Raw genomic sequence first — 16,409 nt, 5'->3', positions numbered from 1 at the left:
TTAAAAAATGTTCTAATATCAATCCAAATATCTAGTATCTTAATGTAGAAAATGCACAAGAATAGGTGCCTTGCAGATGCTGTTTTGCATATGTGTCTTGCATGCTAATATCATTCACAAATCTTAGTTCCTTGCCAATAGTTTTACTTAACTCAGGTGTTAATAAATAGATAAATATATCATCCAAAATTAATAATCATTTACTTTCTGGCTTCCACTATTTTATCATGTGTTAGGATTTTACGCTCCACAGTTTATGGCATTACACGTAATTACTCAAAAATTTCTGTGACTCGTGCCATTATACTTGTGTTTTTCATATAAAAGCAAATGAATCTTTCCGTGGCCATTCTAAAGTCAAGCCACTCTTATATTTATTACATGAACTTGTCATGGGGCAGGTTCCTGCAGCGTTCTTCTGCCAGCAGTAGAGCTACATTTATTAAGATATCTAAAGCTTTACTCATGATTAATATTGGCCTATAGAATAAAGCTTTACAAATAAATGGAATATCGTTGTAATGAAACTATAAAATTTCGCTAGTCTAAAAATCAAATGGCAAGGTATAAGATCCAAACTAAATACAGATCTGGATTATTTGATGAACACAGCTAACTGTCTTTTTAGCAGAGTATGGTAGTTCAATGCACTATCATTGTTACCAACGCAACGAGTTTCAAGTCCACACCCTACCCTAAGCAGCAGATTTTGACAAATAGTTAACCTCTCTGTGTTACCTTCGACTCATCTTTATAGTTAAAAGCGCAGAAGTGCATGCCTCATAGATCTGTAAAGAAGGAAGTTACCATGTATACGGCCTTCCCAGGAGTGATTTCACATTATAACAGCTCCTTAAATGTTATACATTCAAACTTTGGAAACCTTTTACTACAGGAAAAACATTAAGTAAATGTTTCCAAGAGGGAAATAATATGAGTGGAGAACATTGTATTTCAGTTGAAATGATCCATGTAGCCAATGCCTATTATTCCCATGCAGGAAACTCTAGCTCAGAAGACAAATACCACTGACTGGGCACTGACAGGATGGCCAACAGGGATTTGGCAATAGCAGTGATCTTCTTAACACAAATTGTGGTGGGGATCCTGGGCAATGCCTCTCTTCTTTGCCATTATATCATCCTTTACTTCACTGAGTCCAGGTTAAGGTGCACAGATTTGATTCTTAAGCACCTGATTGTAGCCAACTTCCTAGCCCTCTTCTGTAAAGGAGTCCCTCAGACAATGGCAGCATTTGGGTGGACAAATTTCATCAGTAATTTTGGATGCAAATTTTTTATATTTCTTCACAGAGTCGGGAGGGGAGTGTCCATTGGTAGCATCTGTGTCTTGAGTGTCTTCCAGGTGATCACGATCAGTCACAGGAACTCCAGGTGGGCAGAGCTTAAAGCAAAAGCTCCCAAGTACATTGTCCCCTCTCTTTTCCTGTGTTGGATCCTGCAAGTGCTGGTAAATGTCATTTTTCCTATCTTTGTAACTGGCAAACTGAGCAACAAAAACATCACACACTACAAAGATTTCCTATACTGTTCTTCTGTTGTTCATGACAAAACCAGTGACTCATTATATGCAGCATTGCTATCAGTCCCTGATGTTTTCTGTTTGGGGTTCATGCTTTGGGCCAGCAGCACCATGGTTTTCATCCTGTACAGGCACAAGCAGAGGGTCCAACACCTTTGTAGGGCCCACATCTCCCGCAGATCCTCCCCTGAGTCCAGAGCTACCAAAACCATCCTTCTCCTGATGAGCACCTTTGTCTACTTTTATGCCCTTGCTTCCATCTTGCAAATTGTTTTGGCTGTTGTAAATAATCCTGACTGGTTCCTGGTGAACATCACTGCAATCACGACCATGTGTTTCCCAACAGTCAGCCCCTTTCTGCTCATGAAAAGTGACTCCAGTGTGTCTAGACTCTGCATTGCCTGGAAAAGGAATATAAAATTCCCTAATCTGGTCAGAAATACATAAGTTGTATATATTTACACAACGGACAATTGTCAATTCATTCATTCCCCCTCAGAGACCTAAATAAAGTGATCAATCACAAGACAATGGTAAACAAAATATCCTGAGCATCTTCTTCAAAATAAACATTAAATCACGATCGTATTGTGATGAAGTATCATTATCATGCAAATATGTGATTAAAGTTTTACTAGTTGTTGCAAAGGGGAAGTTTAGAACTTATGAAGTCATAAACAGCAGGTCTTGAAACTATCTGGATGTTATGGAGAAGTCTTTGAGTGTGTAACTTTTGATGCATTACAGTAAATTTCCCAGAAATAAACTAGGCTAGAATTTCAGGAAAATCTACATGAAAATGAGTCAGCCTGAGGCAGATCATTCCTGAAACTTACGAAATGTAATGTTCTTAGGGAATAAAGAATAGCCTGGGATAGATCTGGAGGGTCAGGTCAGTCTCCATGATTAGAGCCTTTGGTCGCCAGTTAAGAGTTTTGTACATAACATCCTTAGATAGACGGTGGTCATTTATTTGAAATGTAGTGTTATGCATGGAGATAGCACGTTGAAATCATTTTCTTGTACATTAAAGTAGAAGGAACAAAGGAGAACACAAAATGAAAGTATGCTTCAGCAGGTATTGAAAAACCATCAAGTGCATGTTCATAATTAAAAGACTGTTAGGATCTGTAGAAGGCTTATTTTCCTGTATTATGTTAAGATGACTTGAGCATGTTGGCAAGAAAGGGGTTTGGAGATGCGTGGTCATGTGTCTGCAGTAATGAAATAAGTTTATGGTGGAGACTTTCATTAAATTTGGAGCACTTTAGGGAGAACCATTTGAAAGGGAAAGATATAAATCCATTTTGCTTGTTCAGAGTTCGTGGCTTTGAGATTTACAAAAAGCAAAGTGTATCTCCTCAATTTTAGGAATGATTTTAATATGATTCCCTCTGTACATACATTATGAAGCTGATGCAAAGTATTAAGAACTCAGCAGTTTGAGAACAAAAGAATTATTTTGATTTAATGGATATATATCGAATGTCGTGCCGCAAAGAGAAACTCATATTTTTGGTTCACATCAGAAACTTAAATATTTGCTACATATTAGATCACAAAGAAAGAAGAAACATATATATGTACACACACATCTAAATTTGTGTGTGTCCATATATGTGTGTGTGTCTGTGTGGATATATGTATGTATACATATACAATCATGTTGTTATCCCTCAAACAATAAGTTGGAAGTTTCTTCATTAAGAAAATTTTTAAATAATTCTAATTACAATAATGACAAATCTTACTGTATATGTTATCTGATATACATGTTGCCATGCTAAATTGTTGAGTTGTTTAAAATTCTGTAAAATATAGTTTTCTCTTCACTCCTTTAATTCTTGTATTTTGGCTATATCTCTGGAAAAAATATCCAATGACTATGCTCAAAAATGTTTGACTTTAAAAGAAGTGATTATTCTATTCACGTTACTATAATAATTGATGTATTTGGGTCTGTATGTTTCAAGTACTGGTGTTTTCTCCAACAGCATGGATATGTTTTCTTATTCTATCCATGTTAACTTCTTTTCTGTTAACTTTCAGTATACATTTGACCATTTTTCTTTGGAAGTTATATACTTCGTATTTCTTAGTTTTTAACCTAGAAATTTTAGTATAATTTTAAAAACTAATCATCAAGACATTTTATTTATTACCTTTGAACTCCACCTTGACAATGGAAGGACATTAAACATGAGTTTACTCACAAATCTCACTTTTTTTAATTGGTGATACATATTTTAACCACTTAAAAATACATGCGCATATCGTAAATGCACAGGTCAACGAAACTGTGCAAACTGAATACATTTCTGTAGGCAGCACCTGCATCAATGAACAGCATGTTGTCAGACCCCTGGAAGCCCCTCTGTGCTCCTTCCAGTCACTACTTCTAGGATCACCACTGCTGTGACATCTAACAGCGTAGATTCCTTTCACCTGTTTTGTCTTTCATATCTAGCCAACAATAGAGCATTAACTCTTTTGTACGTGACATTTCATTACTTACGTTGTCTGTTAATTTTTAACTGTATATTGTTGTGGATCATTCACTGGCATTGCTGTATAAGATTCTATTTTATGAACCTTAAACAATTAATTAAATCATTCCACCGTTACCAAGAGTGATTTTAGAGAAGAAGAATTTCATGGATTAGTTTTTCTATTTTATGAACCTCAAACAATTAATTAAATCATTCCACTGTTACCAAGAGTGATTTTAGAGAAAAAGAATTTCATGGATTAGTTTTTTCATTAGCTCTTGGGTTTCTTGAATTGGCTTTCTAACCTGATTAGATTTAAAGATGGTAATGAATTTATTTCCAGTATTGAAGACAGCACTGATAGTCCGTGGTGTGATCTGGCAATAGAGATATGCAAAATATCTGCACTGGATACTCCTTGTCAACCAATTATAAGATATAAGTACCTGGGTGACTGTGTATACCATACTTTCAAACATTTTTGGAAAAATAATGAATATGATAACATTGGCTGGTTGCTCCTAATGTTGGTGGACGAAGAGGTGAAAGAAAAGGTTGAGCTCAGGGACTCAAATTCCCAGTTCAAGCACCCTTTAAATGACTTGTAGGCTTCTGTGTGTGCCCTGAAGGAGATCTTATCTCCTGTAGCCCCTGGGCTGAGATTGCTGAAAATCAAATGCAGAATCTCATTCTGGGACTGGCTGAATTATAACTGCAAATTGCACTCCCAACTTCACAGGGTGCCTACTGTTAAAGTGAGGGCATTAATTGAGAAAGAATGGGATCCAGTTGATTTGGGATGGGGATGTGTGGGAAAACACTGACAAAACTGGGAACCCTAAGCCCCTAAATTCTATGAGTCTCTTTGCCAGCGTGATAGTTCCGCTCCCAGTGGAACTGGCCTCTCCACACCCAGTGAAAGTGGCTTACCCACCACCAGTGGAAGTGGGCCCCTACCTCTAGCAGCAGGACATCTCCAACCACAGTGGTATTGGCCTTTCAACCTTGTATGAAAGGATTAACCCTACACCGCCTGAGGAAACTTTAATGGCCTCCCCTGAAGCAGTTGCCATGCAAGACAATGTTGATTTTCCTCAGAAACCACTTTCACCATTCCTTTTTGCTTCTAGAACTGTTACTAGACTCAAGTCTCAGCAGACCCCTAAAGGTGAGTTACAAAGTGTGACCCATGAGAAAGTGCAATATACTCCAAAAGAACTACTTGAGTTTTCTAATTTATGTAAGCAGAAATCCTGGCCACATGTCTGGGAACAGATGTTAAGCTACAGGATAATGGTGGAAGAAACATAAAGTTGGATCAGGACAAGCTTACTGATATGAGCTCACTAAACGGAGATTCAACTTTCAAAGTTTCAGCTCATGGAGTTAGACAGGGCTGTAACAGTTTGGTTGGTCAGTTAAAAATGGATCAAAATCCAGTTCAATGTGAAGAAACTGGAAATGCCTAGCTCCTTTAAATGTGACGGAACAGATTCAAAGCCTTAGGGAGACTGGAATGTTAGAGTGGATTTGTCATTTAAGACCTGCTCACCATATTGGGAGGCCCCGCAAGACATACCTTTCACTAATAGTTTAAGAAATACGTCTGTAAGGGGAGCCTCAATATCTTTGAAGACCTACTTGATTGTTCCCTCTAAAACAGATCCTACTTACAGTGGGAACTTTTGCTGCTGAAGTGGGAACGCTAAATACAATGGGAGTAGTTTGATCCTGGAGTGGCTGGGGCCAAGTGGTGGCACTCATTTCACTGTTAATGGGCATGTGGGTGTTTTTCAGTTTGTGACTATTAGGAATAATGCTGGTATGTAAATTTTAGAACACATTTTGATGACACATTTAAAATTTTCTGCTTGCTCTAGAGTAGAGGAATCATTGGGTCATGGGTTTACCTGTCTTCAGCTTTAGAAGAGAGTGCCAAATAGGCTTGGGAAATGGCTGCATCAATTTTAACCCACCTACCAGCAGCATAGGACATTCTTGGTTTATCCACATCCTTGTCGACACTTGTAATTTTATTTCACTTTCATTTTAGCCAGCTGGTTGGTGTGTCATGTTACCAAGTAGTGAGTTTATTTCCATTTCTCTGATTACCGAGGAAATTAGGCATATTTTCAGATGTTTATTAGACATTTGGCAACCTCTTTTTGAAGCATATGTTAATTTTGTCCGTCTTTCCTCTTCTCATATCTATCTCCTTTTTCTTATCGATTTGTAGGAGGTATCTATATTGGCTGGATATTATTCTTTTCTTAATTCTCTCTCCCTCTACCTCCCTCCCTCCCTCTATTTTGTGGGTGTGTATCTGTCGGTGAAAAGAAGTTCTTAATTTTAATCTAACCTATTTGACATTTCTCTGTTGTAGATAATGATTATTGTTCTGTTAAAGAGATATTTTCCAAATCTAAGACCACACAGAAGTCCTCATTTGTTTTATTATAAAATATTACTTAGCTTTAACATTTAGATCAACAAACGATTCAGTATTTATTTCTACTATGTGTGGGCAGTACATTATGTATTTTTTCTATTAAACTAATATACTTCAATTGATTCTCAAACTAGGGTATTATTCTTTCTTTCCATTTGCTCTGAGTTCTCATTGCTAACCTAGGTTAACGTTCCCTCTCCTTTGGCTTTGTCTTTCATGTGACATTTCCTTGTAAGTCTCGGTCTCTTCCTGCCTCCTTCAGTCTTTAGTGACCACACAGCACCACACAAGCAAGGCAAGAGCTGGTATCAAAAATCTTCAATGGATCTTTTTGTAAAATCAATTCTCCCCAAATTTTAAAGGGAAAGGGTCACCCTGTTCGGAGACAATTCCCCATTTGCCTCTCATTTTTTTTCCCCATCTTGTGTCAACTTCTGTTCTAGGCTACCTTGCACAGATTTTTGTTTAATAGCCTTGGAAGATGGCAGTAGTGTCTGTATTGGGAGTAAGCAGAGCTTAATTACCTGACCAATATAATAGAGATAATGCCTTCCTCTGAGGCAAAGGTTGAGTGGGTGTACTCATAATGCACCTGCAAGGATTGGAGTTTCTTAAGCTTAATGTTCTCCAGTTGTGACAGAAACCTACTATATGTGCACCATCCACCTGGACCTCTTTTCATGGCCCCCATAGCGTGTGTGGGGGCCAGAGGAGTATATGTAAACTTGAGGCTCTTGCTGCCTGTTGTACCACAAACAACAGTCTTTTGTCTGAGTCTCAGGAGTCTCATATCGTGAGCCAGTGTACAGGCTAACTTGTTAGTTTGCAAATGGGGTAAAATCTTACACAATTTACATTTCTTAGCAGTCTTGGCAATGAGTGTGGGATAGTGACTGAACCCCACAACTAATAGCTTTTGTGCATTGTCATAGTATCAGAGGGAATGTAATTTGATGAGGTAGTTGTGGTCTATCTCAGTCTGTTTGGGCTGATATAACAAAATTCCACAGATTGGAAGGCTTATAAACAAAAATGTATATCTTGCAGTTCTGGAGGCTGGAAGTCTGAGGTGAAGGTGCCACCATGGTCAGGTGAGGGCTCTCTTCTGGGTTGTAGACTCATTGTTACATCTTCACAAGGTGGAAGGACATAAAGGAGCTCTCTCAGGCCTCTTGTTAAAGGGTATCAGTCCCATTTATGAGGGTTCTGCACTCATGACCTAATTACCTACAAAGCCTTCACCTCCTAGAACCATCACCTTAGGGATTGTGTTTCAATATATGAATATTGAGGGGTCACAAGCAGACCACAGCAGGACCTTTTGAAAAAATTCAACATCTTATTGTTGCTTTTACCTCAAAGTATAGTAGGAATTGTTGTGTTATATGATTGTGCTTTTCCATCTCATAAGGACCAGAGGGGACTATCTCAATCAGGGTGACATATTGTAGAGAAGTGTTAGTGAGACAAACTACACTTTCATTTGTCACCAGAGGGTGGGTAAGGATTAAGATCGAGTGCCACTAACCTCTGATCTGCCAAGTTTTAATTATGGAAATAATATTCTCTTTGTTGGTAAGTTAGAGTCCTCAGTCTCAATAGCCCTGTCTAAGCTGTCATCACTTCTCTGCCAGTAGGGGTGTCTGAGAAAACTTCACCAACTTCAGAATCCTGCTTTCCAATGAAAATTTATTGGGATTTTATATGCAGATTTACAATCGTCAACCCACCCAGCAAAGAAGAAAAAACTCTTGCCTCTTTGGCTCCTCATCATCTAAAAAGAGACCCACATGTTACTAGATTCCTGGGATATGGGAGGCAGTACAAGACTCTGTGATCGACAATTTTGTCATTGAGAGTCTCTGGCAAAATGTGGCAGCCTCCACCTAGAAGCCCCCCTTGGTGTATAAACTTGGGGTCATTCTACCACAACAAACAGGTGCACTGTTTTGAAAGCAGTAATTAGCTTGCTAATGAGCTCTCCTCAAAACTGAAGTCTGATTCTTAGAAACCTTGCAACTATTCAGCTTGTTAAGTAAAAAATTCAACTGAGTAAATTTAATGATCCAATTGGCTTTATCAGTAGTTCATAAATCCGGGAGTATCCCACCTAGGAAGTAGAAGGGAGCTCCAAAGGGCTACAGAAGAAGAAATGTTTTTAAAGGCAAAGAGGGGGTGGAAAACAGGGAATTATTAGCAAAGAATGCACTGTTTGAGCAAGGTGACCCTATTAAGGTGAATGGAAGGTTTCTATCAGGCAGATTACCTCACTAGTGCTGGCCAGGTAATTCCAGGTTGACTGGTGAAAGGTTACATTCCAAGGGTGATGGAAACTGCAATTAGGTTAGGTGTTAGGTCTTGGTTTACTTACATGGGGATTAGCACAAGTGACTCCATTTTGGGCCTTCATTCTTTCTCTTAACAATCAGACTTGCAATCTGACTCTCAGCTTAACTGAGAGAAGTGATCAAAATTTAAGGTATTAGAGTCACTCTCAGCTACCGCTGGGAGTGTTGTTGATTCTTTGTGTGATATACACAGGTCATGATGTTTTTTCTAATCACTGTGATATTCACCAGTCATGGATTCAGGCTCACAGTCTTTAATTTGATCACTTTCTTTGCTTCTTTTCTGTTGTTCCAATCTCAGGGAGATCATTTGCTTGGTGGTTAGCCACTGCAAACATGCATTTAGAGCTTTTGAGTGAACATAATGCAACAGGGAGATTATTGTGATTATTATAAACAGGATAATTTGCAGTGTTTGGAGTAAACTTCGGATCCATGGTCCCCAAGACACAAATCAATCAAAATCTCATAAATCAAAGAAAGACCTCCCTGAAGGAGTCACCTTTTTAAGCCAAGTGGCCTTCTCAGTGATCTTACGTAAGTGAGTTTAAACTTTCCCATAAGTGTTAATCCAGGTGCAGCAGGTAGTGCTGGCCACAGCATAGACACCTTCTTGCTCAGCTCAAAGGTAATCAAGCACTATCCTATTATAAAGAAGAACTTGGGCCAGACAGTCTGAGGATCATTTTTGGACAGCTATTCTCTGAGCAGCAGATTCTGCAATATTCTCAAGAGTTAAAGAGAGGTTTCTCATTATATTCTCATTGACATTTACTCCTGACCAGGGAAGCATGGTCCCCCCAATAGAAGCAAATCCTGAGTCATGAATGCTTCTTCACAGGTCCTTTCTGACTTGGCAATGTAGATCCAAGGGAGTCAACCAATGAAGTGTATTAGTTACTTTGTGAATAGTTAGGGGCATGGTTAGATAATTTAAGAGGTGTTGCCCATCAAGGCACCAGCTATCTAGGCATTCACAGGCCCAAGGAGAATGATATCCACCACAGACAGAGACACATACTCTTGGAGCACAAACCACTCCCATTAAGGTGGTACTGTTAATAGATTGGTTTGCAAGCATTGCTATATTTACCCATTGAACCCATGGGTCACTTAGTTTTCCATTGTATATGGGAAGAAAATCTATTCTGAAATAGAGTCATTCTAAATACTTTGCAAAGATGGGTGCTGCTGATGAGTTCTCTCAGTGAGTAGGAGCAAATATGATCTAGATAATCATGGGAATGTGAGTTTCCAAAGTACAAAGATTTCTATAGGTAGTTCTCTCTAACTCGGCAAGTACGGTTATACAGTTATGTGTCACTTAACAAAAGGGATAAATTCTGAGAAATACATTGTTAGGACATTTCAATCTTGTGCAAACATCCTAGTGTACTTATGTATATATATTAGGTATGTAGTCTACTATATACCTAGGCTACATGGTAAAGCCTATTGCTTCTAGGCTACAAACCTGAATGGCATTTTAGTGTACTAAATACTGTAGGCAATTGTAACAAAATGGTGAGTATTTTGTATCTGAACATATCCAAACATAGAAAATGCATAGTTAAAATACGGTATAAAAATCTAAAAATGGTATCCCTGTTTAGGGCACTAACCATGAATAGAGCCTGCAGAAACAGAAGTTGCTCTGGGTGAGTCAGTGAGTGAGTGTTGAGTGAATGTGAAGTCCTAGGACATTACTGTACATCACTATAGACTTTATAAACACTGTAAACTTAGGCTACCCTAAATTTATCTTAAAAATTACTTTTTTAATAATAAAATAAATGTTTGCTATAACTTTTTTACTTTATTGGTGTTTATATTTTTTACTTATTTGTAATAGTACAGCATAAAACACTAACACATCATGCAGCTGTACAAAAACATTTTCTTTCTTTATATTCTTATTCTACGATTTGTTCAATTTTTATCTTTCCAATTTTTTTTATTTTTGCAAGTTTGCTCTTACAAAATAAGACATAAAAAGACACATTAGCCTAGGGCTACACAGGGTCAGGATCGTCAATATCACTGCATCCCACCTGCACATCATGTTCCACTGCAAGGTCTTCAGGGTCAATAACACACACGGAGCTGTTCACCTCCTGTGATAACAATGCCTTCTTCAGGAAAACCTCCTGAAGAACGTGTGTGAGGGTCTTCTTGAGGAGGGGTCACACTTTTCAGAAATATATGTACATGGTGATTTGCTTGGTTTCTTTCTTTTTTTCATCATAGATTTGCTTGTGAGCAGATAATACACCATGAACATTCCCCTATAATAAAAAAAAAAAAGGCCTTTTGGTGTTGAAGGCCCATGTCCTCAAACTTTTTAAAGAATTTGTTGAGGTCTGCGAAATCTTCTCCTAAACACTTCACTATGAATTTTCTTGGGTGTTATTCGTTTTCTTCTCCTGCAGTTTCCTTTTCTCTTGCTTCTTCTTCAGCTATGTGTTCCTGTTCCAGTTCCAACAACTCCTCCTTAGAAAATTTCTCAGGAATCTCCTGTAGGAGAACCTCAATGTCATATTCATCCATGCCCAGGTTAAAGTTGTTTGCCATCTCAATAATGGCCTTGTTGATTTTTGAAACCTCCTCATTCTTGGCAAGTACTTTGAAGTCATGGACAACTCTCTTGAGTGTTTTCTTCCAGATGCAGTAGGCGATAGGAATTTTTCAGCTCCGTTATAATCTTATGCAACCACAGTCTTATATATGGCCCATAATCAACGGAAACATCATTATGTGGTGCATGCCTGTAATTGGGGAAAGTTAAAAATCAGGCAGTGGATATTCTGTCATAAAAGTTGAACTCTGTAAGAGACTTCTAAAGGGGGTTGATTGCAGTTTGTGGTGACATTGGGAATAGAAGGGAAACTGATCATAGGAAGAAGCAATGATAAATTGCATCATGGAGAGATCAAAATCTTTGATGACAAATCCAGCATCTGAATAGTTAGCCCCCATAAGCAATGGTCTGGGAAATGTTGACGAACGCATTATCTTTCCAGACCTATGTCAGAGTAAAGGAAATAAAGAGAAGAAGAAAAGTTTTTATGTTTAGTAAAAGTATGAAGTCTCAATCCGATGTCTTGAGCATAAGAAGTCTACCTCAATGTCAGTTACATCTCTTCCTCATCAATTTGCTTTGGAGGTCTCCAGCATCTGTACAGGACCAGATGTCAGGTCGAGCCCTCTTCAGTGGTGAGGTGTGTACCCAAGGCTCAATGCCTTCTAATTTTGCAGCAGTGTCTGTGGTCAGGAACATTTGGTAAGGTCCCTTCCAATGGGGTTTGAGGGCTGTCTTCCTCTGATGATGTGTCCAAAATACCCAGTCACCAGGTTCCAGGCTGTGTCCAACAGGGTCCTTTGAACAGGGATCAGGAAGACTTCTTTTACCTGCTGATGATAGGCTTTAGAGTAAGACATTAAAGACTTACAGTAGCTTGTCACACTAACACGGCATAACAAAGAATCAGCAGAAATTTGTATACTGATGGACGCTGATCTGCTGGTGACAATCTCATGTGCAGTAAGCTTGTTTCTCAAAGGGCTAATGCAAACAGTCAGCATGATCAAGGCAATATATTAGTACTACAGAATCCAGTATTTTCAACAATTTCAGGGTTTGAGAGTCTCATTAATTCTTTCAAATTTGGCCTGATGATTGAGGGTGATAGTGACAATGATAATTACAAGAAGTTTGCAAAATTTTTATGGCTCATGTGACTTGTCCACTGAAGTGGATGCTTTGACCACTGGAGATTGTGGAAGTATACCCCAACGGGGAAACATATTTTTCAATAAGTTTTTTTTTTTTTTACCACTGTGAGGTCATCAACTTTGCAGCAAGGGGAAGGACTCAACCCATCCTGAAAACAACACATTCTACAATAACAAGAACATAATGGTAACTCATGCCAAGTGTCAGTTGAATGAAATCCAGCTACAGGTGCTCAAAGTATCCAGAGGGAGGAGGTCTGAGGTCTCTGGGAAAACAAATAGTTTTCCCAGGATTATAGACCAGAGAAGTTGGACATTGGTGGTAAACTGCTCTTACAATTTTATAGAAGTCTTCTCACCAATGTCTATTCATAATCTGAGTTATCTTCAATGACCCCAGGTTGGTGAAGGTATGTAAAAGCCATCAAATTTGGCTTTCCGAGGATCTGCGAAGTGCCAAGTAGCTACCTTGGCTTTCTCTTAGCCCTGACTTTCTATTTAATTTACAACCATTTTTTGCCCATCTTAAGTTTTCTGATTCAGGAATAGATTGTTGCCATGTTGCAAGAATATCTGGATGACAAAAGCCTGGCAACAAGGGGTCATTTTTTGCAGAAGCAGAATATACTTCATCTGCATGTGCCAAATTCTTTGTAGATTCTGTTGCTTCTGCCTTTGCATGAAAGTCAGCTATGGCATTTTCCCAATATTCAGTTTTAGTTCTCTTAGTGTGAACCTCAATTATAATGACAGCAATTTCAGAAGGTAAGAGAATAGCAACAAGAAGGTTCTTTACTTGTTCATTTTTGGTTGGGGTCCCAGAGGACATAAGAAAACTCTTTGTCTCCATAACCTCTCAAAATTATGGATGACCCAAAGGCTTTCCAGCTATCAGTATAAATATGAACAGTTTGTCCTGAAAACTGGCATGCTCTGGAAGGGCATGGAACACTGTTTGCTGGGCTGATTTAGCTTGTCAGAGGTTTCCTTCTTGAAGGAGTTCATACTGAGTAGTAATAGCATAAGTAGCTTGGAAATTCCTTCTTTATTTCTACAGTATGACCCATCAAGAAATGAGATTAGATCAAGATTAATTAAATGAATGTCTCAAAAATCAGGACATGATATCACAACATGAGACATTATTACCTGAGTCATGATGCTTGCCTTCATCAGGCAGATGTAGTAATGTAGCAAGATTATGGATGTTGCAAAGTTTAAGATATGTTTAGGTGGTGAAAGCAGACAGATCTTATAGGAGGTTAGTCTTCTCGTAGAGAAAAGTTGAGTCAATTCAGAGTTAAGAAGACCTTGGAGAGATGTGAAGTTTGTAAATAAGTGACGAGTCCTAGGATTAAGTATGCTGAGACTTCTAACTTATCAGCACCTGGCTATAGCCTTAAGATAGCAAGGACAGGCACAAGCAACTGAATCAAGTTGTATGCTGTAATGGGCAACAGGCTTATGTTTATTACCATGTTCTTGTGTAAACATTCTCAGGGCTTGGTTATTTCTTTCATATACATATTTCTTTCACGTACATATAAGAATAATTAGGTAGCCCTAAAGCCTGTCCCTCCTGCACAATGGTTAATAGATCTGTTTGTGCTCGATAACACCCTGCCATGAGGTTTCCAGATTGGCAAAACCAGCGTTTTAAAGAGGCTGGTACAGGGAATTACCAGCCCCTGGGTGACTAAGTCTTCTACAATGTGTGTGAGACCTTGTATGGCCACAGGCTTTATGGATGTTGAGGCTACTTGGAAGTTTAGTCCCATCTACCTGGATCTTTACAGGCTCTGCATCTTTTATTCTCCAAATGTCAGTATTGGATGTTGCCTATAGATTTTCAGGCACCTCAATTACATTAGGGAACTTTTGTTGGAATTCTTCCTCTTTTACATCAAAGGCAGATTGTAAAGAGCATAAAAGATCAGGTTCAGGTTCATCAGGAAATTCTAAAATGAGGTCTCCATGGGAAGTGAAAAATATTAATATTTTAATTTAGAAAGAGGATTTCTGTCTAACAGATTGACTGGGGCTGTATCACATAGCAACAAAGGAAGCTTTTCAGTAAAAGCTCCTACAGTCATTTGTACTAATTGAGATAGAAATTCTTTCTAAACTTTATTAGAGAGACCCACAATGGAAACTTCTTTTTGATCTAAGAGATTTGTTGTCCTATGAGAATGAGGAATAAAGGAGATAGTGTAGCTCTGTTATCAACTATAATTTGGGAAGCTTTCCTATTAATTTTAATTTTAGTTTCCTGTTGGCTGTTTAAGGGAATCCCTGGGAGCCATTCACTGGAACACCCTGAGACTCTTATCAACTCTGGGAGAGTCCCATATGGAGGCCCTTCCCTTAGGGGCATTTGAGTGGATGTTGAAGAATTTGCCTTAGAACTTTGAAGACAAGCTTTTTTCTAGTGTCCCAATTGATTACCATGGAGACATTTATTTCTGGGCCAGTGTTTTGATATTCGACCCCTAGGAGGCTGAAATGGGAGAGGCCCAGATGTTACTTTAGGTCTCCGGCCTTGGAGCTGTTGTAGCTGTAAAACTATAGCTTGGTAGAGTTTTGTTTGTGGTCTTGCTTCTAGGTCCTTCAAGGTGCTCAGCTGTAGTCATGAGTTCAGTCAAACAGTGGGTTCCATTTCACTTTTGTGCCTTTGTATCAATTCAATAATCCCAGGAGATAATCCATTTGATACCGACTCTGATATCAGTTTCCCTACATTAAACCCAGCATATATGGGGATAAAACCAAAACACTCATTTGCTGCTTACTCCCTGGCTTCCTGGCTCCAGAATCCACTATCTTCCATGGAGACAGACATCAGAAAGGACAAGCACCTGGATTCATTATCTCCTCCCTGCAAAAAGATACAGGCTGGTGGGAAAGCTGCTGACCAGCAAGGTCACAGGCTTCCTCCTCTCTGCAAGTAGTCTCCAGCCCAAAGACAGGCTGGTGGGAAAGCTCTGACCAGCAAGGCCATATACTCCCGCCTCCCCTACCTAAAACCCCAAATAAAAACCCTTCCTTTTTGCTTTTCTGGGAGTTTGGGATTTCAGCGTTAGCTGCCCTCTCTCCTTGCTCAGCACTGTGCAATAATAAAATTCCTACTTTCTTCCACTACCTCTGGTGTCAGAGATTGGCTTGCTGTGCAACGGGTGAGCGAACTCACTTCAGGTTTGATATCACATTTACAAATACAGTGGCTAGAGCACATTAGGTGACCTTATTAATCATATGGAACCTGGAATGCTGTAGGAAGAGGGTTCCCAAATGGACTTTAAAGTCTTTCACAGATTCATTTGTTTTTTCTTTACATGTTTGTAGCATAGATCAATAAGTGCAGGCAGTACCAACTAAAATAGTTATCCCATTCCACTTGTTTAATTCAGGAACTTTTAATTTCCAGTGTACTTCTTAAATAAATGATGTTGTCTAATTGGAATGGTCCCCATAATTACATTGTTTTTAATAAGATTTTGCAATTTTTCTAGATTATCTATAGCTTCTGGGACTATAATTCTTAGACATGAAATAAGCAGGTGTGCTGGAATTTGGTATATTTGAATCCTTAAAAATAACAAATTTCATCTCTTTTAGCTAGGCTTTGAGTCTCTTGGAGCCAGACTAATACCTAAGAGGGATGTGTCATGGGTTTGGGAATTGAGCACTGTTTTACAGTGCATCTTGTTGCACAGAAGTTTTCTTGAGGCTGACTTGTGTCCTAGTGTCAATCTAACCTGTTCCAGGATCAACTTATCCTAACACAGGAGTCTCTGAGCTAGGTGGCTATCACTCTAACAACTTTTAAGTGCTTGACCCATGCTCATCAAT

At 38.8% G+C, this 16,409-nt stretch overlaps 1 protein-coding gene across 1 annotated transcript; it reads left to right on the top strand.

Moving 5' to 3' along the window:
* The first annotated feature begins 963 nt into the window (after positions 1 to 963).
* On the top strand, positions 964 to 2,065 carry EQUCABV1R922 (vomeronasal 1 receptor equCabV1R922). Its single transcript, XM_070224914.1, has one exon. It carries the CDS (start codon positions 1,048 to 1,050, stop codon positions 1,987 to 1,989), a length of 942 nt encoding a protein of 313 aa, XP_070081015.1. The 5' UTR covers positions 964 to 1,047; the 3' UTR covers positions 1,990 to 2,065.
* Positions 2,066 to 16,409: the final 14,344 nt, after the last annotated feature.

The sequence above is a fragment of the Equus caballus genome, chromosome 10 (genome assembly GCF_041296265.1).
Source record: "Equus caballus isolate H_3958 breed thoroughbred chromosome 10, TB-T2T, whole genome shotgun sequence".
In the NCBI taxonomy this organism is placed as follows: Eukaryota; Metazoa; Chordata; class Mammalia; order Perissodactyla; family Equidae; genus Equus; species Equus caballus.
The sequence above is the reverse complement of the archived record's forward strand: the minus strand, read 5'-3'. Positions and strand labels throughout refer to the sequence as shown.

Excerpts from the sequence above, each read along its gene's own strand:
- EQUCABV1R922 (XM_070224914.1), top strand. The coding sequence starts at position 1,048 with ATGGCCAACAGGGATTTGGCAATAGCAGTGATCTTCTTAACACAAATT.